General features: G+C 43.8%; 1 protein-coding gene and 1 non-coding gene across 3 annotated transcripts in view; both read right to left on the bottom strand.

Annotated features, from left to right (window-relative positions):
• The window catches only part of LOC132590802 (coiled-coil domain-containing protein 60-like), a 59,554-nt gene extending 46,988 nt beyond the window's left edge, over positions 1 to 12,566 (bottom strand). For both annotated transcript variants that reach the window (XM_060263727.1, XM_060263729.1), the window contains exon 1: positions 12,227 to 12,566. In XM_060263727.1, the coding sequence (XP_060119710.1) occupies positions 12,227 to 12,511 (285 nt within the window). In that variant the 5' untranslated portion in view covers positions 12,512 to 12,566. The remainder of the gene's footprint in view (positions 1 to 12,226) is intronic.
• A 5,117-nt stretch (positions 12,567 to 17,683) lies between these two features.
• On the bottom strand, positions 17,684 to 17,874 carry LOC132590806 (U2 spliceosomal RNA). Its single transcript, XR_009556768.1, has one exon. It is a non-coding gene; the product is annotated as a U2 spliceosomal RNA (small nuclear RNA).
• Between the last annotated feature and the right edge of the window lie 7,236 nt (positions 17,875 to 25,110).

The raw sequence follows: 25,110 nt of genomic DNA, 5'->3' as shown, positions 1-25,110 counted from the left end.
GGAAACTGAAAGGAAAGGTAAATACAGTCAAAACTCTTGGGGAAGCTTGGAGGCTATTTAAAACTACAATCCTAGAAGCTCAGATAAAATATATACCACAAGTTAGGAAAGGCACAAACAGGTATAAGAAAAGGCCTGCATGGTTAACAAACAAAGTAATGGAAGCTGTAAAAGGTAAGAAGAACTCCTTTAAGCGGTGGAAAGCTAGTCCAAGTGAGATTAATAAAAGGGAACACAGGCTGTGGCAAATCAAATGCAAGACTGTGATCAGGCAGGCAAAAAGGGACTATGAGGAGCATATTGCAAAAAATATAAAGACCAACAATAAAAATTTCTTCAAATATAATAGTAGCAGGAAACCAGCCAGGGAGGCAGTGGGGCCCTTGGATGACCAAGGAGTAAAAGGATTACTGAAGGAGGATAGGAAAATGGCTGAGAATCTGAATGCATTTTTTGCCTCGTCTTCACTGTGGAAGATGAGAAGGGTTTGCCCGCTCCAGAACCACTAATTTTGGAAGGGGTGTTGAAAAACCTGAGTCAGATTGAGGTGACAAGAGAGGAGGTCCTACAACTGATCGACGAATTAAAAACTAATAAGATGACATTGGATTTATATTCCGCCCTCCACTCAGAGTGGCTCACAATCTCCTTTATCTTCCTCCCAAACAAACACCCTGTGAGGTGGGTGGGGCTGAGAGGACTCTCACAGCAGCTGCCCTTTCAAGGACAACCTCTGCCAGAGCTATGGCTGACCCAAGGCCATTCCAGCAGGTGCAAGTGGAGGAGTGGGGAATCAAACCCAGTTTTCCCAGATATGAGTCCATGCACTTAACCACTACACCAAACTGGCTCTCATAAGTCACCAGGTCCGGATGGCATACATCCAAGAGTTCTGAAAGAACTCAAAATTGAACTTGTGGATCTCCTGACAAAAATATATAATCTTTCATTGAAATCTGCCTCCGTTCCTGAGGACTGGAAGGTAGCAAATGTCCCTCCCATCTTTAAAAAGGGCTCCAGAGGAGAATTACAGGCCTGTCAGTCTGACTCCAATACCAGGAAAGTTGGTAGAAACCATTATCAAGGACAGAATGAGTAAGCGCATTGATGAACACAAGTTATTGAGGAAGACTCAGAATGGGTTCTGTAAGGGAAGATCTTGCCTCACTAACCTGTTACAGTTCTTGGGATTGGATTGTTAAAGTTATGACATGGAGTGAAATGAATAAGTTAACAAGAACTTTAAGAGACTATGATTTAGAAGTATTTAAGATAGAGTGGAAGAAGTTCAGAAGATACGGAGAAAAAGAATGGAAAATAAAAGGACATTGGACAATCTTTGATAATGATTAAGTATAAGTGGGGGGAAGATATGAACTTGGGTTCTTTTTAATTAGGGGTACCTTTTAAAATGATGTTTTGAATTTAGTACACCAGCAGGGGTCAAGTAAAGGGGGGAGGGGTAGGTAGAAAGTAATATATGGGATTTTAAAAAGTAGTTATTAATGATATAAGAAATTGAATATATTGCCATATGTTACTAATAAAAATTGTTTGAAATCAACTAACCTGTTACAGTTCTTTGAAGGGGTGAACAAACATGTGGACAAAGGGGACCCAATAGATGTTGTTTACCTTCACTTCCAGAAAGCTTTTGATAAAGTTTCTCATCAAAGGCTCCTTAGTAAGCTTGAGAGTCATGGAGTAAAAGGACAGGTCCTCTTGTGGATCAAAAACTGGCTAATTAATAGGAAGCAGAGAGTGGGTATAAATGGGCAGTCTTCGCAGTGGAAGACGGTAAACAGTGGGGTGCCGCAGGGCTCAGTGCTGGGTCCCATGCTCTTTAACTGGTTCATTAATGATTTAAGAACATAAGAGAAGCCATGTTGGATCAGGCCAACGGCCCATCAAGTCCAACACACTGTGTCACACAGTGGCAAAAAATTTTATATACACACATACACTGTGGCTAATAGCCACTGATGGACCTGTGCTCCATATTTTTATCTAAACCCTTCTTGAAGGTGGCTATACTTGTGGCCGCCACCACCTCCTGTGGCAGTGAATTCCACATGTTAATCACCCTTTGGGTGAAGAAGTACTTCCTTTTATCCGTTTTAACCTGTCTGCTCAGCAATTTCATCGAATGCCCACGAGTTCTTGTATTGTGAGAAAGGGAGAAAAGTACTTCTTTCTCTACTTTCTCCATCCCATGCATTATCTTGTAAACCTCTATCATGTCACCCCGCAGTCGACGTTTCTCCAAGCTAAAGAGTCCCAAGCGTTTCAACCTTTCTTCATAGGGAAAGTGCTCCAGCCCTTGCTGAGCAGTCAGGTTAAAATGGATAAAAGGAAGTACTTCTTCACCCAAAGGGTGATTAACATGTGGAATTCACGGCCACAGGAGGTGGTGGCAGCTATAAGCATAGCCAGCTTCAAGAGGGGATTGGATAAAAATATGGAGCAGAGGTCCATCAGTGGCTATTAGTCACAGTGTGTGTGTGTGTGTGTGTCTATGTATATATATTTATATACATAGACACACACACATATAGATATTTGGTCACTGTGTGACACAGAGTGTTGGACTGGATGGGCCATTGGCCTGATCCAACATGGCTTCTCTTATGTTCTTAACCCAAACCTGATTGTAAGAAGTGGGTTAGTAGGTTAGAAGTTATGATTCCCACATAGACTTAAGTCTTAGAATATTTCTTTATAAAACTTTTCTGCTAAAATTTGACTCCTGAAACAGCTCACAGCAATCAAAATCTATTACAAACTACAATTACGATTTAATATAAGACATTCCTTGGGACAGGGATTCTCAGCAGAAGCTGGATCCAGGCAACGCTGGACAATGCCCTCCTTTTATTGGCCTCACCCATAGCAACAGGTAACAGGATATAGTGGGATTCTCAGATAAAAGTATATTCTGGGACAAATGAGAGATCTTTTCTAGCTCTCGATCTATAGATATTTGAAAAAAGTGTTTAAAGCTTATTTGAGGGATAGACATTTTATCTATGATCATCCACTCAAACATGCAACCTACTGCTTGAAGGAACAGTTGTAGTTGTGAGTTCCTCAGCGGAAGAGCTGAGATGCATGTGATCGATGACCATTCCCTTCACATGCTGAACACACATGAAGCTGCCTTATACTGAATCAGACCACTGACACATCAAAGTCAGTCCTATCTCCAGGGCTCTTCAGGGCCTTAGATGCGACAGTGGCTCTCCAGGGTCTTAGGGGCAGGTCTTTCACATTACCTACCAGTTTGGCATAGTGGTTAAGCGCGCGGACTCTTATTTGGGAGAACCAGGTTTGATTCCCCACTCCTCCACTTGCAGCTGCTAGAATGGCCTTGGGTCAGCCATAGCGATTGCAGAGTTGTCCTTGAAAGGGCAGCTTCCAGGAGAGCTCTCTCAGCCACACCTATCTCACAGGCTGTCTGTTGTGCGGGGTGGCGGGGAAGATAAAGGAGATTGATTCTCAGAGTGGCTTACAGAGTATAGGGTGGGGTATAAAGCCAATATCTTCTTCCTGATCTCTTTAGCTGCAGATGTCAAGGACTGAACCTGGAATCTTCTTCATAGCAACACTATCACTGAGCCACAACCTCTCCTCCTAGAATTCCAGGATTAAACTGTAGAATTCAGACAGGTCCGGGGCTAAACCTTGCTCAAATTAAGCCCTCACTGAGAATTTCAAAAGCAATCATGAACAAAGCATTTGGCCAGCAACCTCCAAATTCATCCCAAAGGGGGTTATGTAATACTTTGAGAACCTCAATGTACAAGTGTCACACTAGCTTCTAGTGTAAGAAATAAATACACTATAAATCCTGACAACTTGAAAAATGCAACATGACAAGCCTCTTGGCACTAATTCCTCACACAACAGCTGGTCCAGCCTCAGAAGAACAAAAACATTGGCCTGCTGATTTTTTAAAATGTCACACAAGGAGCCAAATCATAGAAGCCATACTTTATGCCCACTTGCAAGTTGGCACCCAGACAGGTACAACAACTGCCTGAAATATTTAGAAAACAAGGAGCCAGAGATTTGCAGACTGAACCAAGAAAAAAGAGGTTTGCCTGATTTTGGTTCTTGGAAATGGGTTTCTGGAGATTGGTTCTGGCAGATTTTAAGAACCCTTTCATGCAAAGAAAAACCTTAGCATGTACACAAGTGACAAATGCAAAGAGGGCAGAAAACATATGAAATTCACCAAAACTGAATGAAAGGATTGAAGAGTGGGAGGATGGTAGGAATGATTATGGACACAGACTGACTTGACTGAAATATTCATGAGACGGCACCATGTATTTGGGTTTGTGAGATTATGGAGCACGCACACCACAAAATGTGAGGATGGCTACTAGCTTAGATGGTATTAGAGAAAAAAAAAAGATTAAATAAATTCACTGTGAGGCCTAATCAACAGTAGTCAGTCAAGACAGTTAACTGGAATCTCCCAGTACACCTCTGAATATTAGACCATAGGAGAAGATGCTTATTCTCCTGCTTGTGGGCACCCAGAAGCTCCTTTGCTGGCTGTTGTTGATAAAAGGATGCTGGAATAATGGTGTTTTCGTCTGATTCAGCAATGCAGTTCTTGTATTTTCTGAGTGCCTGTGAAGAAGGGGCGGGATAAATAAATATGAACTCAGCATAACATCATTGTAAAAATCCATCAACCTAGGGGAGGGCCTGTGGCTTAATGGAAGAGTCTTTACTTTGCATGCAGAAAAAGAATAGTTGGATTTATACCTTGCCCTTCACTACCCGAAGGAGTCTCAGAGCAGCTTACAATTGCCTTCTCTTCCTCTCCCCACAATAGACACCCTGTGAGGTAGGTGGGACTGAGAGAGTTCTGAGAGAACTGTAACTGGCCCAAGGTTACCCAGCTGGTTTCAAGCGGAGGAGTGGGGAATCAAACTCATTTCTCCAGATAACAGTCTATTGCTTTTAACCACTACCCCACGCTGGCTCCCAGGTTCAATACTTGACATCTCCACTTAAAAGGATATGTGATATGAAAGACCTCTGCTTAAGGCTCTGGAAAGCTGCTGCCTGTTTTAGACAATACTGACCTTCCTGGACCAAGAGTCCATCAGTATAATATATATGATTCAGTATAAAACAGCTTCATGTGCAGCTAGAAGGCCATCCAAAGGTCTTAACTCTCCACCAGAACGTCAAAATGGAAAGGGATACAAGGATTTCAGGTGACAGATATTCCTTAGTTTCAGTGCCACGGACTGAAAACTTTGTCTCAGGTTTTGCCAGTCTTACTTCAGAGAGGTCAGCTTCTTGAGTTGGGACACCTGTAGCTTTGGCCAGTTTGCCAGATGGAGAGATCTCCATTCAAGCAGTAGTGAGCTGAAGCAGTGGGATCAGTCACTATGCTGTTCTGGGACCAGGACCTGATGCATGTGGTGGTGAAGTACGAGGAGAACACTGAAGAGCTGGGGGTGGCAGGGAGCAATTTAAAGCTCTCCTTTGGTTTGTAAGCTTCATCCATCTCCATTTCATGCTCATTAGCATAGCCTGTTGACAAATCTTGACCCAGGGGGAAAGAATTTGGAGCCAGTCCTGAAAGTGGAGCTCCAGTAGAGAACAATCTCAAAGAACTCTGCCGGAAGTAACTTCTTGCTTCTTGAACCTGGAAAGGGTCTACCAACACACTCAAAGAACAATATTTTTACTAAGTTCAAGTTTAAAGCATTAGGGGAGAAACAAAGGGCTGCCCATGCTTTGCCTGCCAGTAGAGCTCACTATCGTTGTTCCGACGTCCTCGCCATTGTTATTTGACCTTCCGAAAGAGAACTAATCGCTGCTGACATTTGGTGATTGTAATGACAGCTGCAGGCAGAGACTATATCATAATTGCAGTCTAGAAGCCTTAAACATTCACTCAGCTTCGATTTCTAGGCTGTGTTCCATTAGTCTCAGGGCTTTCATGTCACACAGCCATTAAAACATTGTTTTCACTGACAGTATCATCTTTAGCAAACCCCCGCAGGGAAGTGGAAAAAATTACAAGTTTCTTAAAATTCACAGTGGGGGCAACTGGCCATTCTAATGCAGCCATGCTCAAAAGTGGCACTGCAATGTCAGGCATCCATGACTGGGCAGCTCCCACTTGTTCCCTATGGGCTTCAAAGTGACAGGCTGCGGCTCCTCGAGCTGGCGAAGAGGGTCGGTTGCCTGAAGGGAGCCCCCAAAGAAGATGCTGCATTGCTGCCTCCCTGTTGAGTTGCTAAGGAAACTAAGGACACAGCAAGAACAAAAAGGGGAAAGGAGGCAATGGAATGGGCAGCGTTATGCCAGTTTTGTTCAGTGGACAGAGTGCTGGGCACGGACTGGTTCCAATCTCCACTCAGCTGCAAATTATGGGCAGCAAGTCACTAGCTGCCAGCCTAAACAAGGGCCGCTGGGAAATACGCCTGCCTGAGCATCCTGGGGGAAATAACAAATGCAGATGGGATAGATAAATAAACAAGAAGAGGCAGATACTTTCAGGGGAGGCCAAAAATAGAGGGAGCAGGAACTTAGGGCAAAAGCCACCCTCCCACAGGTAGAATGAGATGTAAGTCCCAACTCTGCTACAGGATTATTGCATAGCCTTGAGCAAGTTGTTCTCAGCCCTGAACACTTCCATGAGCTATGCAGGGACAATCGGGATAGGCCCAGACCCTGAACTGACAAGCCAATACTGGGAAAACCAACTGAGTAATATCACAGGAACTGAGGACAAGGCAGAAGGACTGCCAGAAAGCCATAGAATGTACAAATCTATACTCTGAGGTGTTCATTTGCACATTTAAAAAAGACAGAAAACTCAGTACCGGAACAGTAGACCTGATGGTGGTTATGAAACCACATAAAGAGACAAAAAGCAACAGCAAACAATCCAACACCTAAAGTAAATTAGGCAGGGAAGATAAAGGACAGGCAAGAAATTTAGAATGGTAAGTTTCTGTGCGTCAGACATGACTTTCTGTACTGAGAAACCTATTTCCAAGTACAAAATTTGTGTCACCTGTAACTGGCATTCTAACTTCTCAGTTGCGACAAAATGGTCTGGCCTAGGATAAAGCAAGAATGGGAACCTTTGAAATAACTTAAACATACCAACAGAATGTAACTGAACCCATTCTGAGACTGAATTCCATCTGCTGGTGGAGAAGAGAAAGCTGTAAAAACCTTCCCCTTGAGTTTTCCATTTGAAAAACTGACTAAAGTTGGGGCTACCCAGTTCATGCCAGAGATCTGATGATATCATCCTTTCTGCAGCTGAAGGTTGTCAGCAACTCAATATGGCTCCAGCTTGTCACACTGCATGTGCTGTTACAGACCCAGAATCTCTTGTACCCGTGCAACAGAACAAAGGGCAGAGCTGGCCAGAAAAACATATGTGGACACCTGAAAATACACATTCTTTTTTAAAAGTTCTAATGAGTTGATAAGTGGCTACTTGGGAAAAAGTTATTTCTCCCCAATATTTATTCATTTATTGCCTTTTTTTTAGTTGCCAGTCACCCGAAGGGTCTTGTGGTGACTTACAACATTAAAACTAATAAAGTAAAAACAATATAAAAACAAATAACATTATAATATTGAAATATATGGCTATCACCATACTAGAGCAAGGACCACAAATAATCTGAATTGAAACGATGGTTGGGTTTATGGTCTTAGTTCTGGCTTTTCTGGATGCATGTCTCCTAGTCTGTTGAAGTCCTGGGGTACCTAAAGAAATACTGTTAGAAGACTGTACCTAGGACTTTATCTATGAAGACTTCTCTGATGGAGTGGATGCCTTGGAAGATTTTTGACTATTGGACTATAAATGGTTTGGCTATATTGTTTCTACTGTATATTTATGTGTGATGTTATTTAAAGTTTGTATTTACTTTTGCTATTAGCTTTAATTACAATGCACTGTGATTATTTTTGTCTCTCATGGTCTCTCCTGTTTTGTTATCCAAAGATGAGGCAGAATCCAACCACACCACGAGGATCTTTACAGAGTGTGCAGCTGGCATGGAATCTTGGGAGAGAGCTTCCAGCTAGCCTCTCAGTCTTTCCCAGCCATGTGACCTCTGTCTTGGAGAGATTCAACTTCAGGCAGCTCCCCCCTTAACTACTGGACTATTGCATCAAGGCACTGGGATAGTGCCAAGAGTCCTGCCTTCAGCAGCTTATCCAGAAGGAGGAAGAACTGAGTGTCATCAGCAGCTCCAAACCTCATGACAGTCTCAGCAAGAGGGCGTGTGTGTGTTAAATAACATTGGAAAGAGGATCAAACCCTAAGAGGCCCCACAATTCAGAACTCTCCGAGAGAGTCTCTGGAGGAACAAGGAGAACCAAGTGCAGTGCCCCTTTCCCCCAAAAAGGCAAGTTGGTTGATCAGCAACAAATGGTCAACTGTATCAAAGGCCATTGATAGATCCAGAAGGATCTAAAGGGCCTGCATGCCTTTAGATGACAATGCTGGAACTGAGACGAAAAGTTAATCAGAGGTCAGATGGTAGAAAATACTGAGCAATAGTTTAAAAACGGTCAAAGAAGAAAAAAGCAAACCCAGGCATGGATTTTGTGAACTTGGATAAGGAATCCCTGATTCCTCATTTTTATCATTAACTGTCATTGCTAACTGCCGTAGCTTGCTGCATGATAATAGTGGAGGACAAGGCCATCCACAAAAATAGCTCTGGTGATAGTATAAAAATTAGTTCATTTTCCCTGTCCACTTCTAAACTTCACCCACAGACAACTGTGGGCTTTTAATCAAACACGGCAAATGATCAAAAGTGTCAAGGGGAAAGTTATGCCAGTTGTGCAGAGCTCAACTGCAATGAGTGACTGAAAGAGCACTGATCTGGCAGTTGGCTGGTCACCAGCTCCAAGCATCACATTTCTAGCCTCATATCACAAAGCATGGAAGACATCATAATAAGAAGCCACTGAAACATGAGACTAATGACTCTGTGAATGAAAATAAGCCCTTCCCCCCCAAAAAAAACCTCCTGTGCTTCTGATTTAGGATTTAGTGCTGCTGAATACAAGGCCTTTGATCATAACCTGTACTCAAAGCTTTTTTTTTTGTAGCAGGAACTCCCTTGCATATTAGGCCAAACCCCTCTGATGTAGCCAGTCCTCCTGGAGCTTACAGTAGGTGGTGTGCTAAGAACCCCGTAAATTCTTGGAGGGTTGGCAACATCAGGGGTGTATGGCCTAATAAGCAAAGGAGTTCCTGCTACAAAAAAAGCCCTGTACTTAATTTAAAGCTGGTGTAACAGCCACTTTCTTCTTCAAAGGAACTCTAGGAACTGCAGTTCTGTACAGATGATTATATTTAGCCAAGAGTGAACTAGTCTAAACACTCATAACAAACTACCATCCCCAGAATTCTCTGTAGAAAGCTGTCATCCTTAGCCTTGCAAAAAAAAGGGGGGGTAGCTTTTAATCAGTCTGTCTCCCACCTTCCACATGCTTATGTGAGATACATTAGTGGCCTGAAAGAAAAAAGCATCCTCTTGAAATTACATTTGTGAATATATTGGTGGTCTGAAAGTTAAAAAGAAACACCTCCTTGAAATCACAGAAACTTCCCCCCCCCCCCGCCTGGTTGCTCAGAAGGAATTCTGAATCCAATGCTGGAGAGTAGGAACTTGTCCATTTATAAGGCAGTGTGAAACTGATATAAAACCAACTGATACATTTGCAGCAGCTATGCTCAGTTACATCTCCCATGGAGCCATGGCAACAGCCAAGGATCCCCAGAGCACTTGTCTACCATAGAACAAGGGTTCTTCAACTCCATATTCAGAGAAGTGCTTAACAGGTGTGGGGGGGTTGCATTAATCCACATAAGAAACATATGAGAGAAACACAGTTATTTCCTCTCAACAGACCAGGAAACTGAGCCTGAGGGAGACACGCCCAAGCCAGCCAGTGGGTTTATAACAAAGATATAAGCAAAACCCTCACCAAGCTGAAAACTGACATTTGGAGAATACAAGTGAGCTTCTAAGCCACATGAAGTGCCCTTATACCAAATCAGGTCACTGTCTATCAAGGTCAGTAGTGTCCACTCTGACTGGCAGCGGCTCTCCAGATTATCACACAGAGATCTTGCACTTCACTCACAGCCTGCTTTTAACTGTTGGGAACTGCATGCAAAACAGGCATTTTATCACTGATAAAAGCCACAACTCCTCCCTGTGACTCAGCTGCTTTCCATTCAAATGCACTTTAGCAACCATTTGCAAGTGGCTGCAAACAAGAGTTAAAGCGCATTAGCTAACGTGTGAAAGCGGTGTCAGTCTTTCGGGAAGAATTCTGGGTGGCTAACCTTTTTCCTATGCATGGTAGCTCCCCCTCTAGAACAGTAACCAAGAAAGGTGCATGAAACCAACAAAAGTTTTAAAACCCAGTTTCTACCTACTTTAATTTCCTTGTCCACAAGGTCTTCTTATCAGGGCCCCTGTCAAAGCACTTGACCCCTAGATCACTACCCCTTAAATAGCTTGCCATCTTTCTCCAGTGTGAGCTCAGAGTGAGGCCAAGGACCTGCAGCAAAAGCTTTGGGCAAAGCTCTCAGCATTATATGCACCTTAGCTGCTCACTTCCCTATGCAAGTAAAAAGGAAGTAAAGGGATGTGCAAGCACCTAAAGTGCATTATGAGAAAACACAATTGAGGCACTTCTGTTGCTATTGCACTAGGGAGAAATGAGTTAAAATGTCTTTTTATTATTATCATTTTTACTATTTATTTGATTTAATTAATCGCTCCACCCCAGCTAGTGCCGGGCTCTGGGTGACATACATCAATAATAGTGTCTTACGGGCTTCTAAGAAGTGAAGCTCCTGTTGCTGGCCCTTCCACATACATTAGCTGCCAGCAAGGAGTCTTCAGGGACATATCTATGCAATTTTTAACAGCAGCCCCTGTAGCTCTTTAACTACAGGAGTCACATAATGCTAATGTTGACAACAGCAATGGCTTCGTTTTCTTCTACAGTTTCTTTGTGGGTGGATGCAGTTATCCATCTCACTGCACATCTGCTTTATGTACAGCACATAATTACCCAAGAGAATCCTATTATAAATACAAAGCAGGGCAGGAGCAATGGTGAAAGTACACATTGGAAAGGACAGAATTGTTTTGAGTGTTCAAAATAAAAAGGTCTCTTTTCTTTAAGTCAACAAGCCACCCCTGTGGGTTTGGCAGATGAATTTGCCATGGCAATTAACTCTCCAAACACACACACAGAGGTCTGCTAAGGAATCAGATCAGACCTTTTTAACACAGCGCTTGGAAACAATCAGGTAACCAAAATGCTGTTTGAGAAGCAGCATTTGTTGACTTGCAATGAATCAGAACTGCCTGCTTTACATGTGCACATCTCTGCAGAGAAGGAGGCATGATACCAAAACTAAACTGGGACATTTCATACTTCTTAAACAAATGCGCAGATTGCTCAGTTGGACCATTTTGGGGCAGCCTCAGAATAGCAAGGAGGGAGGTATAACAGAAAGTTATTGCCCAAGAAAACACTCAAAGACTGGAAATGCTGTGTTCTGAAAAGCATTCCAACTCTGCTGATCATGGCCAGCTGGCACCAGTGGTAACCATATCAAAGTTCATCCTTCCTCGCTGAAGGGCCACCCAAGAGATTCACAAGGCTAGAAGCAGAAGGTCCTGTTCCATTGACGAGAGAAGGCCATGCTCCTACTATTTATTCCAGGGTTGACCAATCCAGAGGCTTCATACTGCCTGTTACTCACAGTAGCTAAGGCTATTACTTCCTCTACACCTAAAGAGAACTTTGAGGCCCAAGCACGCACAGACAACTCACCAGACTAGGTCACAGCCTCAAGCCATCAGGTTCTGCCCTGAAGCCTTGAGGTCTCAGTAAGGTTGAAGTCTGGAAAAGTAAGTGGAATCAGGGTGCAAGGGAACATTTGTATGAAATTCCCCCCTTCCTAAAGCATCTTCACAGGAGGAAGTGGCTACCAGCAGAGGATGCTAGTATACTACAAAGGTGCGATCACCACCATCTTAGCAACAGAGGGCCTGTTTCCTTTGTTCTTTTAATAATCACGGTCAGAGACTTTCCAACAAAACATCCTTGCCACAAGGAGGCCCAATAACTATAACAGAAAACACCTCCAAATGGAAAAATATTGGAAGAGCAGCACACCTACCGGGGGCAGTTGTCCCAGGCCATGGAGAGTGAGTCTTTTAGGTTCAAGGTAAAGAGGCTCTCCAAAATCTTGATAAGGTCTCCAGCTAGGGGTAAAGTAGCCTTGCTGAGTGACCTGCTTGACCCTCCTGCGATAGTTCTCCCGGAAAACATGCTCTCTTGTGTTGTCCCAGCAATTGTAGACGGTGCTGCTTCGTGCCTGGACTTTCAGACCTTTCTGGGTAGGGATGGGCAAAGGCTTGATCAGGACAAAGTAACGAGGGTCTGTCTTTGGGTTCGCTGGCATCTTTGTGTCGCCACTCAGCTGTCTTGTCAAACAGCTCTTTCAACAGGCCCCAGCTTCAGTTGCTATTGCCAATCCTGTCCCCATGCAGCTGCTAAGGCAGAATAGCTCTCTTTTTTTTTTTGCTTACTTTAGACAACTAGGGGAAAAGCATTTTTAAAAAAGCAAACTTCTTTTGGCCAACAAGGATTAGTGCAAAGATGTATGTTCTTTGCACACCTAGCTCTGACAAGCAAGAGGGGAATAAAACCACATCATCCAAGGCTTGCACAAATAGCCAAACTTCTCTAATCAGATCAAGCTGCTGCATGGAAACTTATGCATCAGCGTCTCGGTGCACCATGAACCAAAGTTATTGGTTGACTCTTTCTAATATCATCTCTAGCCAAGGCTAGCTCATCTGCCTCTTCTCTGTTCCCAGCAAGCAGCATCTGCCACAATTAAGAGCTTGCTACATTCCTGGATGCTTTCAGATCCACTTCTGACACCAGTGCCTGCATACAGCCACATTGCCAATCATTTCTCTTTGAAACTGCACAGACACTTTAACTTAGTCCCAAGATCAGAACACTACATCCGCCCTCTTTTCTTTAAGGACTATCAAATTTAAATCCCACGACTTCTCCCCCCGCCGCACACATTCTCAGAAGTTTCAGTCGGCAGGACAACCCAGCTGCTACTACAATTCTCTCCCAGGGATCACCTCAGTAAACCCCGTTACTCTAAACGCTCCTCCCCAGTATTTATGAATCTCTGCATGCCTCTTCCCCGCCCCACATTTGGAGGTGCTTTCTCTGACTGGGGCTTCCCCACCGATCCCCACCCCCTAGATGGGACTTTCCTTTTTTTTTTTAAGAAACTGCAGCTAAGGCGTCCATTAGAAGCCCCCCTCCCCTTCTTCTAGTCTCCACAGTCCTCCCTCCCCGGCTTTCCGAGGCCTGCCCCCTCTACATGCAACATGGACGCATCAAAACCCCTTGCAGCCTAGTCGACTTGGAAACTCTCGCAGCGGCCGCCGGAGAAGAAAAAAATGGCGTCGCGCGTTGCCCTTGACAACCGTTTCTGCGGGCACCATAAGAAACCCGGAAACCAGAGAGGAGAGTCGTGGTTTCTGTAGCGGACGCTGTTTCCGTCTTGCGATTTTGCCCTACGCTGATTTTTGTGCAGAGGAATGCAGGCTCCTCCTGGAGGAACGGAGCAAACTTTTTTTGCATTCGTGGACTTAACTGATTAGTTTTCGTGGGGGCAAGGCTATCTGATGCGGAATGATCCTCCCCCCCCCCCCCCCCCGCTGATCACTGCACCATCCTAATGCGTGTTTATAGGGTTGCCAATCTCCAGGTGGGCAAAAAAAATATAGAACACTCTTTGAGGGTTTTTACTAAAACATATAATACCAAAACAATTTTTTACTAAACAATATTCAATAGTATTCCAGAAATTATTTTTTACAAAAAAATGTACAATGTTCTCTTTTTGTTTGCAGAACTACACGAAGTCCAAGAATTTCCAAAATAGATATGACTGCTTTCCACGGTGTGGCTGCAAATGGACTGCGCATCTGTCCTCTTTTCGGAGTGCCTTCTTCAGGCAGCTCACCAAAAGTTTAAAGTGAGCTCATACCTGTGAGCTCTCTATCTTGACAATCTCCAGGTGGGGGCAGGGGATCCCCCGGTTTAGAGGCCGTCCCCCTGCTTCAGGGTCATCAGAAAGCGGGAGGGGGAGGGAAATGTCTGCTGGGCACTCCATTATTCCCTATGGAGACCGATTCCCATAGGCTATAATGGAAATTGATTCGTGGGTATCTGGGGTTCGGGGGGGGGGGTCTGTTTTTTGAGGTAAAGGTGCCAGATTTTCAGCATAGCATCTGGTGCCTCTCCTCAACCCCCCTCCCCCCCAAGTTTTAAAAAGATTGGCTTGAGGGGTCCAATTCTATGAGACCCCAAAGAAGGTGCCCCTATCTTTCATTATTTCAAATGGAGGAAAGGAGTGTGGTCCCTTTAAATGTGATGGCCAGAGCTCCCTTTGGATGCTTGTCACAATCTTGCTCCTGGTTCCACCCCCAAAGTCTCCTGGCTCCACCTCCAAAGTACCCAGATATATCTTGAGTCAGACTTGGCAACCCTATGTGTTTACTCGGCAGTAAATGCCGCTTCTGAAAGGTGTGTGGGCTGTACCCGAGGAAACGTGGATAGGATTCATCCTGGGCAGATTCAGGACGGGCTTGGCGGGGTGGGGGGAGGGGAAGGCTACACTCTTTAAATTAGTTGTGTCTAGTTAAAGCCTAACATAATCAGTCTACAAAGTAGGAGTCAAGTAGCACCTTTAAGACCAACGAAGTTTTATTCAGAATGTAAGCTTTTGTATGCATGCATATTTCTTCAAGCGAGGGAATGGGATACAAGTGAACTTCGTATAGCTGGTGGGTAGTGTCAAGAATGTAAAATGATGCAAAGTTAGGATCTAATGGCAAAACAGTGTAATAAACAAAAACAGTCTACAAACAGCTTTCAGAATTCTCTTAACAGTCAGTGTCCCCTGTTACAGATAGACGTTCCTCATGCTCCTTTGCTGCTTGGCAAATCTTTGGGTTTGTCAGGCTTTTTTAAAAAGCGCTGAGCCTGAAGAAACATTCCATGAAACCCTAAAACTATCTTTTAGTAACTTAGCTAGCCATAGAACATCAATAAAGATTTTATTCTCTTCTGTCCTTTACCCCATTCTTTTGTTTTGACTGAACCTTCAGCTTGATAAAGAATTCTGGAGCGCTTGCAAGCTTGCTGTTGTGTGCTGTTTTGGTTGGCACAAATAAAAAGCAATTACACAACTGGTTGTTTTTGTTTTTAATTGGAATTACCCACAGTCTTTGTAATTTCTGTACTATTTAGCACACTTGTTTTCTATAATCACGAGATTACAAATCATGATAATTCACCCTCAAGAGTATTCCTTAAGCAGAAAAGAAGTTGCAATTCAGTCTTCTGGCATGTTCTTAAAGTACTTGGAAAGCATTCTTTGTAAAACCTGCTCAGAAAATCCCTCCAGGGCCCAATGACCTCATCAGAAGAACTAAAACTGCAGAAAGAACATACCAAAGGTAGTAAGTCATGAGTAGGCAATTTGTCAAATACATTACCTAATGCTGTCCTCCAAAAACATATCCATTTGCTGCAGATAACACCATACCAAACTCTCTCCTGAACAGCAATAAATTATAGGCAAGAGAGTGGGGTCTAGTTTCACTTAAAACACAATATCCTGCCCAAGGTAACAATAAAAATTGAGATTTTATGGAATGCATGTACATATTATGAAAGCAAGCAATTTTATTATTTTCTATTTTCTATATTTACAGAATAAATCTAAACAGTTACACTGTTCTAAGTCCTCTGAAATCAATGGGTTTAGAAGGATGAAACTCTGTTTAGTATTGCCTATTAGCTTATCACAAAAAAAGTCCTGAAAAGAAGGAACTTCCTCCATTTAAATCCCACTACACAATTCCTCTGGTTTCCAAGAATTTAACGATCATTGCATTTAGACTTTCAGAGATGTCTGTGCTTGTAGGGATATGTTATCTGAAGAATCAGAACTTTCACTTTTTACAAAGTATGGAATTGTTTGCACCCAATATAATATAGTCTCCCTCTGCTTTTCAGTGATTTTATAGAATACACACATCCCTGATCATGGACTGTTCTTCCAAGGCTACCCAGAGAAGACTGAAAATCCACTTCCACCCTCTCTTTCCATTACTTTAACAATAACAAAAGAAAACCAGGGTGTATACTGGAATGATCTGTATCATCTAGTTAATTATTTGATTATATGAAATAATAAATAACCATAATTATTTAAGAAATGACAGATCTAACAATGTTGCCTTTGGGAAAGGAGTGCTTTTGTGAAGAGTCTGTGAGGTGTTGCTTAGCAACAGGAAGAGGAGGGTACCTGTCTGGCTCATTGGAGGGCTGACTATGATGGTGATGGTGGGGGGGGGGGGAGACCACCAAGAGAGTGCTATAGTTTGTGTCTGTGTTTCAACCCCAGCAGAAGTATGGCTGGCTAAGAAAAAGCTATCCTAAATGGAAATTTGCATTGGGAGGGGGAGCTCAGTCCCTCCCTGGGAAGGAGAAATGCTCCCCTCTCACCAGACCTAAAAGGTGATAAACTCCATAAGTATATCAGATCAGCAATAATTCTCAATGTTCTCTCTAAGCTGCAGGTTCTTGTAAGCAAAAATTCTACTTTGTGAGCTACTGTATAAATTAGTGTGCTCTGGGGTCATCCTTCCTGAGCTAAGACAAAGATGTATGAGCTGGAGGCTAAAAATCTGTGAGCTAGCTCACGCTAACTCAGCTTAGAGGGAACACTGGCAACAAGTTGTAGTAGATTACAGAAGAAGAGAACATCCTGACCCCTTGTTAGGGCAACCATCCTTAGGGTGGGGTGTGGAGTTCTGCTGGAATTACAGCTGATGTCCAGACAACAGAGAACACTTCCCCTGGAGGGAGTAGCACCTTCCTTTCTCTTTTCTGTCAATATTTCAATAAAACGTTTACCATTCAGTTGTTTCCGACTCTTGGCGATTCTATGGGCCAGCTTTCTCCATGTTTTCTGATCTTGTTTTGTGTCTTTGAGATGTTCCATGCTCAGACTGTCTATGGTGTCTTTGCTGTCCAAGGAATGCATAGGAGTCTGTGAACACACAGGAATAACAGCTAGTGGGGGAACACCAAACCAAACCAAAGAGTCTTCACCCACTGATGGAAGACAATAATTAAAGGAGACAAGTGAATCTCCCTGAGGAAAGAGTTCCAACATTTTGGGCCCACAACTAAGAAGGCCCTTTCTCGGATTGTCACCTGTCTCGCCTCAGATAGTGGAAGCACCCAGAGTAGGGCCTCCAAAGATAACCAGAGCAGGTCCACATGGGAGTAGGAGTTACTTAAAGTATATTGCCCCAAGCCCCACAGGGCTTCAAATATTAAAGCCAGCACCTTGAATAGCGCTCAGAGGCAAACTGGACACCAGTGTAAATGGAACAAGGCCAGTGTTTATGATAGAGGAATGTGAGAAATTCCAGGGTGTTTTTAAAAGTAAAATGTAACAATGAGCAAGGAAAGAAAAACAAAAATTCTCTTCTGTTTTTTAACCATATATATTCTCCCCAAGAGGAGGTGCACAGTTCCTGGAGGTACTGCAATACCAGGTCAGTGCATGGAGTGGATGGAGCAAGCCCCTATTCCAGCTCTCACTTTCGAAAATCCATTTAATATATAGTTCTCACCCAGAGAATGTATTAGATATTAGACTGATAAGAACAGGTACTACATTTGATCTCAGCCATAAGGTTGAGAAGCACTTAAAACCTCTTGGAAAAAAATTGTTCTGTATTCACCTGATATACTTGGAGGGCTAAGAGACCAGCACCACAGCATGAGGTGTCCAATGCCACAGCCAGCACAGCCGGGGGCACAAGACCTTCCACTGCATCACAAAATGGCTGTTCTTTCTACCATCAAGGTAATCAGCCTTCTAAAAACCAGTTTGAGGTCATAAGTTGAAGATTCTCTTCTCTTTGTCAGTTTCACAATTTTGAGCGCCAGGGCTCAGACAGACATTGGCTAGTGATCCACATACATCCACCTCCTTTCCCATGATTCCCTAGTTGTTAACCATTTAGATTCACAGACGTTTCCCTTTCTGTACTCTTGCATCTCGTTTTCCAGCTCATCGAACGATTGTTCAGAGAAACAGAAGGTTTTAGACTATGGATTAGGCAGAAATATCAAGGGAAAAAGCAAGAATGCTTTAGCGCATTCTTATTTGTTGACTTATTTATTGTACTTTAGGGACCGTCTCTCCCCACATGTTCCCCAGAGGGTACTTAGATCTGGAACGCAAAACTTACTATCGATTCCTGGGCCAAGGGAGGCAAGACTGAAAACAACCAGAGAAAGAGCCTTTTCAGTTGCTGCCCCCCATTGGTGGAACCAACTGCCTGAGGAGGTCAGAGCCTTGTGGGACCTTAGTTCCGCAAGGCCTGCAAGACGATATTATTTCAGCTAGCTTTTAACTGAAACTGCAGAATTATTAGATCTAAATGGATGTCTAAGAACACTGAATGCCATCTGTAACTAATGGAAATTCGCAATCAATTCTTTAAATTGTTTTAACTGTTTTAATTTAATGTTTAATTTAATTGTTTTATTGTGACTTTATTGTGTATTGTGATCCGCCATGAGCCTGCTTTGGCAGGGAGGGCGGGATATAAATCAAATAAACTAAACTAAACTAAACTAAACTAAACAATAACAGCTTATGTGAACACATATCATGCCTCCTGCCTCCTCCAGACTTGTACTTTCTTCTTCTTCCTTTTTATTTTCTCCTTGTTTTCCCTTGCACTGGCCATCCATTGCTTTCAGTAATACAAATCTTTAGTTTCTGTACTAATTTTCAGGACTAGAGCAGCCACAGATTTTCCAAGAAGGATTCAACCTGACTATTTTGAAAAGAAGACCAATGAGTTCAAATAAAATTGCCGGCAATATTCCTATGTCCAACTCTTGAAAAACCAGTTTGTTTGTTTGTTTCAAAACCAACTGCAAAAGTTTTGAGCAAATGGTTTTTCAGACAAGATTCTGCCTTGCTGTGGGATGCTGCCAGTGCAATCTGTAAGCTGTTGAAAGGAAAGGGCTGGTAAAAGAACTGTGCCAGTCTGTGGTACCAAAACAACTAAGCGTTTGGTGGCTTTTTAAAGACTGCCACACTGCTGGGAGCAGCACAGCTAGCAGCAGAGCTTAGCATGAACCAAAGGACAGCTGCATCCAGCCCAAAGACTTCCAAAGCACTTCTAAGGAGAATGTCCCACTTGGGGTTGCCAGGTCTGTGTTGGAAAATACCTGGAGACTTTGGGAGTGGAGCCAGGAGAGAGCAGGGTTTGGGGAGGGGAGGGGCCTCAGCACGGTACAGTCAAAGCTGCCATTTTCTTCAGGGGTCAAACAAAAATCAACTGTGCCAGAAAGAACAAAAACCAAGTCTTTAGAAAATTGTACGAATTTATATCAGAAATTCTCAATTTATGCAATAAAAGAGATCCCACACATATACAGTCCACAAAAATCCATTCTGATATGTCGACTCCTGAAAAAATTTGCAACTCCAATAGGGTTAAAAAACCTCCTTCTTTCTTACAGCACACAAGGAGTCCAACCAACGACGTCGGCTTCTAAGGTAAAAATCACCTCACGTGAACCACGTTCCACTATAGATAGCTTTTTCGAAAGCCAAATCATAAACCTTAATGCATCATTCTGTCACACTCTTATCAACGCCCATTCTTAACTTGAAGCCGTCTTTAAGAAGTTAAGAATGTACGTTGATAAGAGTGTGACAGAATGATGCGTTAAGGTTTATCATTCAGCTTTCGAAAAAGCTATCTATAGTGGAACATGGTTCAAGCTAGTGATCATGTGAGGTGATTTTTACCTTAGAAGCCAACGTCGTTGGTTGGAGTCCTTGTGTGCCGTAAGGAAGAAGGAGGTTTTTTAACCCTATTGGAGTTGCAAATTTTTCAGGAGTCGACATATCAGAATGGATTTTTGTGGTCTGTATATGTGCGGGATCTCTTTTATTGCATGAATTGAGAATTTCTGATATAAATTCGTACAATTTCCTAAAGACTTGGTTTTTGTTTGATTCTTTAACTGTGCAGTCACTGTTAGACTTTACCCTTATTTTCTGCAGGGGAGCTGATCTCTGCCAGCTGAAGATCAGCAGTAAAAGCGGGACATTGCTAGGCCCCAAAAGCAGAATATAGCTTTATGTTTGAGGTATATGTTACTATCAAAAATGGATCCCCTAGCCAAAGACCATTAGCTAGAGTCTAAAATTATATCACTGTACCACCTCTAAAAGTTTGGCCTGAAGATTTTGGGTATCCAAGCAAGGGTGCTCAAGCCCCGCCTCCCCCACCCCCAGGGAGGCAGAAAGGTTATGTTTCTTGAGCTACAGGGAGTTGGGGGAGTAGGAGGACACTGCCAGTCTCCCTTGCCTCTGGCAGGGCTGCCTGGGGAGAGGAGGATGAGCAGTGTCTCCCAACCTCCCCCCATTCCCCACTTCCCCTCCCCAGGCACAAGGAGGTGGGGAATGGGAGGAGGTTGGGAGATGCTGCTCATCCTCCTCTCCCCAGGCAGCTGGCACATGCTCTCTTTATCACCTGTCCCACCATTTGAGGGATGCAGCAGGCTTCCTGCTGCCAGCTGTCCACAGGGGCCAGGTGGAGGGGAATCAGGCTGTTTGACAACCTTCCACAGCCAGCAGGCACCGAGGACCCTCTAATGAACTGGTTCTTTCTGTTCAAGGTATTCTACTGCTCTAGCACTTCTTTCCACTGGTTGCAGTGAGGAATGGGAATCAAAATTATGATTTAAGTCCTAGGGGAATACCACAGGAGATTCCCACCCCCCCCCCCAGCCCGCTGCCCATTACTTGAGTTCTGGCCACTCTGCCTGGAGAAAAAAAGTTCTTCCTACCCAAATAGTGTGCCTGTGTGAAAGCAAAATGCACGTGTTAAGGATGTTGCATCTGGAAGGTGAAATTGAGATGCCAGTCATGTCTCTTCATCGTTTGCACTGATTTTCTTGAGATTGCAGTATGTCTATATCGATGTAAATTAGTCTGTCTTGATGAAAAGGGAAAACAAATGGAGTTCTAAAATGCAGCTAATCAAGGAGTTAAAGAGAGGTTAATCCTCATGGATTAATCAAATTGCATGCATAAAAGGAGGGGAAGGAGGTGAAGAGGTACACAGAGATGAGGGAGGAGAGGAAAAAAATCGAGTTGGGTTAGCTCTAAATAGAGAATCATCTCTTACAAAACTTTTGGAGAGAATTTATCTCTCAACCATCATCTCGGAGATCATCAGTGACAAGAATCACCTGCTGTTTGCTGTGATGGCACTTCTATACTTGGACGATAGGCCCAAGTTGCTGCAGAACTGATTTCAGGTGGTGTTTAATAGTAATGATAAAGAAGGGTTATAGAAAAACCAAAGATAAAATGTGCAGCATCTGATCTCTTTCACTCTTCTCTGGTGACTGCAAAGGAGCAGCCAAGTTAGTCTACTGCAACAAAATAAAACAAAGGACCACTTTACCTTTGTTCTGTTTTCTTCTGGAGAGCATCATTTATCAGTGGAAATCTCCTTGCACTAGAAGAACATGCCACAGTGAGTGGAATGGATCCCAAGGGTCCATCATTCTAAATATAAATTGGCACAAAATTATTGATCAAAGTATTTCTAGATTGCCCTTGACTACATTGTAAGTCCAAGATGGATAACAAAAGTACACCAACAATCAGGGCTTTTTTTTTTTAGCAGGAATGTACAAGAATGCAGTTCCAGCTGACTTGGTGGCAGGGGGTATGGCCTAATATGCAAATGAGTTCCTGCTGGGCTTTTTCTACCCCAAAAACCCTGCCAACAACCATACATCAGATCAGGGCTTTCTTGGTAGAAAAAGCCCAGCATGAACTTATTTGCATATTAGGCCACACCCCCTGATGTCACCATTGTTTCATATAGGGCTTTTTTGTAGAAAAAGCCCAGCAGGAATTCATTTACATATTAGGCCACACCCCCTGACACCAAGCCAGCCAGAACTGAGTTCCTGTGCATTCCTGCTCAAAAAACCCCCTGCATAGGATAAAGCAGCCATTGAAACCATCCTCTGGAAAACAGCAGCAAGAAGCAGACCAGGCTATTAAAACGGTCCTGGAGGAAGCAGAGCCAAGAGACCCCTTGCTGTGCTGGCAGCTCTGCAGGAGCTGTCTGTTCAGCTCAGAGTCAGACCGCAATAAGAGCAGTGGCAGCAGGCTGATCAATGACACCCATTTTTTGTTGTTGTTGCCACCACAGGGTCCCAGCCAAGCAGGGGCTCCCAGCCCCATAGGGGGTCTCTTGGCTCAGCTTGTTCCTTCCTGGCAACAGCTCTCCAGGAATGTTTCTGATAAGGCACATAGGGCCAATCTGCCTCTGACAGCGGCCTGCCGTCCCTGAACCATAGAAACAGCCATGCAATTAACAAAAGGTCTCCTGGGAGAAGGCTCTTCTGTGTGTTCTCCTGGCTGCCAACTCTGGGTTCAGAAATACCTGGAGATTTGTGAGTGGAGCCTGGGAGGGTGAGGTTTAGAGTGGAGAACGATCTCAGTAGGTTCTAATGCCACACCCAGTCCACTTTCCAAAGCAGCTATTTTCTCCAGGAGAAGTGGAATAACTGTTTTAATTTATTAATGAATGAATGATGTCGTCTGGAGATCCACTGCAATACTGGGAGATCTTCAGCTCCCACCTGAATGATGGCAGCCCTACAAACAAGAAAGGGGCAGGTCTCTTTGCTGGCACCGCCTTCTACAAGCAGGCACTGGAAATACCCTAAAATGGCTTGCCATACATCAGACTTCTTCATGGGAGAGCAGTGCAAAAGAGCTGAAAGAACAGAACAACCATTTCTGACACTTGGATCCCCCTCCCAAAAAAGTTTATACCTTAAGTACTGGCAGAATAGAAAAAAAACAGTGATGTTATCATATTTCTTTGAGCCTCTCATTTCATCCCCCCACTTTTCTTGCAAGAGCCCATTATTTACAGGGTTCTCAAACATTGGGGGGGATTCCTGGAGATTTGGGGGTGGAGCCTGGGAGGGTGGGGTTGTGGAGGGAAGTGGGCTCAGTGAGGTGTAATCATAGAGATGGGAGCGGCCATGCAAGCCATCTAGTCCAGGGGTGGCCAAATTGCAACTTGGGGGCCACATGCAACTCATTCACACATATTGTGTGGCTCCCAGAGACCAAGGAGGAACTTAATGCAGGCTTACTCTCAAGTAAACATACAAAGCATTGTGACCACAGTCAGTCTCTGAGTGTTGACCCATAGGTTGGCAAGTATTTCTGCTGTGTTTGAAGGGAGTAAGGAGGGGAAAATAGGCAGGCTTTGCAAGTCCTACCACAGAGGTCACACAGAGACCTAGAATGGGGAAAGAGAGCACAAGAGCCAAGGGAGCCATTGGAAGGAGGGATGGAATTAAAGAGGGTAGCACAGGGTTCCCCAGTTTCATAGCTCTTGTAGGTGCTGCATTTACTAACCTTGCTGTCAAGGCAAAGAGAGATCCATAATGATGCAAACGGTGGTCAGTGATTTGTACAGTACACAGGGCTTTTTTGTACAAAAAGCCCAGCAGGAATCATTTGCATATTAGGTCACACCCCCTGACACCAAGCCAACCGGAACTGCGTTCCTGTATGTTCCTGCTCAAAAAAAGCCCTGATGGTACATGTGTATTTTCTTCTCCCACTGGTGCCAAAAAATAATTCCCTGTGCTGGTCTTGTGCGGACTGTTATGCCTAGCTATTTTTAAAAAGTCTCCTTCTTGCACAGTCATGTTGTAAAGTGCATGCACATGTATTTTATCTTTCTGTGCACAGAAAGTATTAAGAGCTTTAATAAAGCTATGTGTGTACTGTTTGTTAATGTCTTCTGGTTCTCAAACATCTGACATTTATTCTATGCTCACATTACGCAAGTTTGGCTACCCCTGATCTAGTCCAACCTCCTGCTCAATGCAGGATCAGCCTAGAGCATCCCTGACAAGTGTCTGTCCAGCCACTGCTTAAAGACTGCCAGTGAGGAGGAGCTCACCACCTCCCTCAGTAGGTGATTCCACTGTTGAACAACTCTTAATGTGAAAAAGTTTTCTCTAATATCCAGCCCGTATTGTCCCACCTTTAATTTAAACCCATTATTGTGAGTCCTCTCCTCCGCTGCCAACATGCAGTCCACCCTACAAAGCAGCTATTTTCTCCAGAAAAACTGATCTCCCTAGTCTGGAGATGAAGGTGTAATCAATGTTCCCTCTAAGCTGCAGAGTCTTGTAAGCAAAAATTCTACTTTGTGAGCTACTGGCAATGAAGTTGTGAGCTACTGGCATTAAAGTTGTGAGCTACTGCATAAATTAGTGTGCTCTGGGGTCATCCTTCCTGAGCTAAGACAAAACTGTGTGAGCTGAAGGCTAAAAATCTGTGAGCTAGCTCACGCTAACTCAGTTTAGAGGGAATACTGGTTGTAATTCCGGGAGATCAGATGTGTAGGCCCCACCCAGAAGCTGCAACCCTATTGGACCCTTAAGCATAGCTTGGGCCATGATATATTTCAAAACTGCAAGATCCTTTTTTAAAGAGTTATGTGGAGGTTAATCTGAGTGCAGAGGAATTGTACCGAGGGTAAAGTTTGTGTTTCCAAACGTCTTGGAAAACAATTCCGTCCAATTGAGCCAAAGGGGCTCTTCCATTTGAATGCGTCAGATGCAAAGTAATTGTCAAAAAAATAGGTTTTCGCAGTTCCTCGGTGTGTGCTGGGCTGAGGACGGAGAGCAGAGGCCCGGGAGTGGAGGCGCCTGGCTGCAGGGAGGCCGAGCCATTGAGGGTAATTGCCCGTCTCGATTGCATTGTCCTCTCCAGCTCCTCCGTGTCGGAAGCCCCCGTTCCCCTTCCAAACGGGAGCAGCTCCCCTCGTTAAGATTCTATGCATTGGCGTCTCC

Source organism: Heteronotia binoei, unplaced genomic scaffold (assembly GCF_032191835.1).
Source record: "Heteronotia binoei isolate CCM8104 ecotype False Entrance Well unplaced genomic scaffold, APGP_CSIRO_Hbin_v1 ptg000807l, whole genome shotgun sequence".
Classification (NCBI taxonomy): Eukaryota; Metazoa; Chordata; class Lepidosauria; order Squamata; family Gekkonidae; genus Heteronotia; species Heteronotia binoei.
The sequence above is the reverse complement of the archived record's forward strand: the minus strand, read 5'-3'. Positions and strand labels throughout refer to the sequence as shown.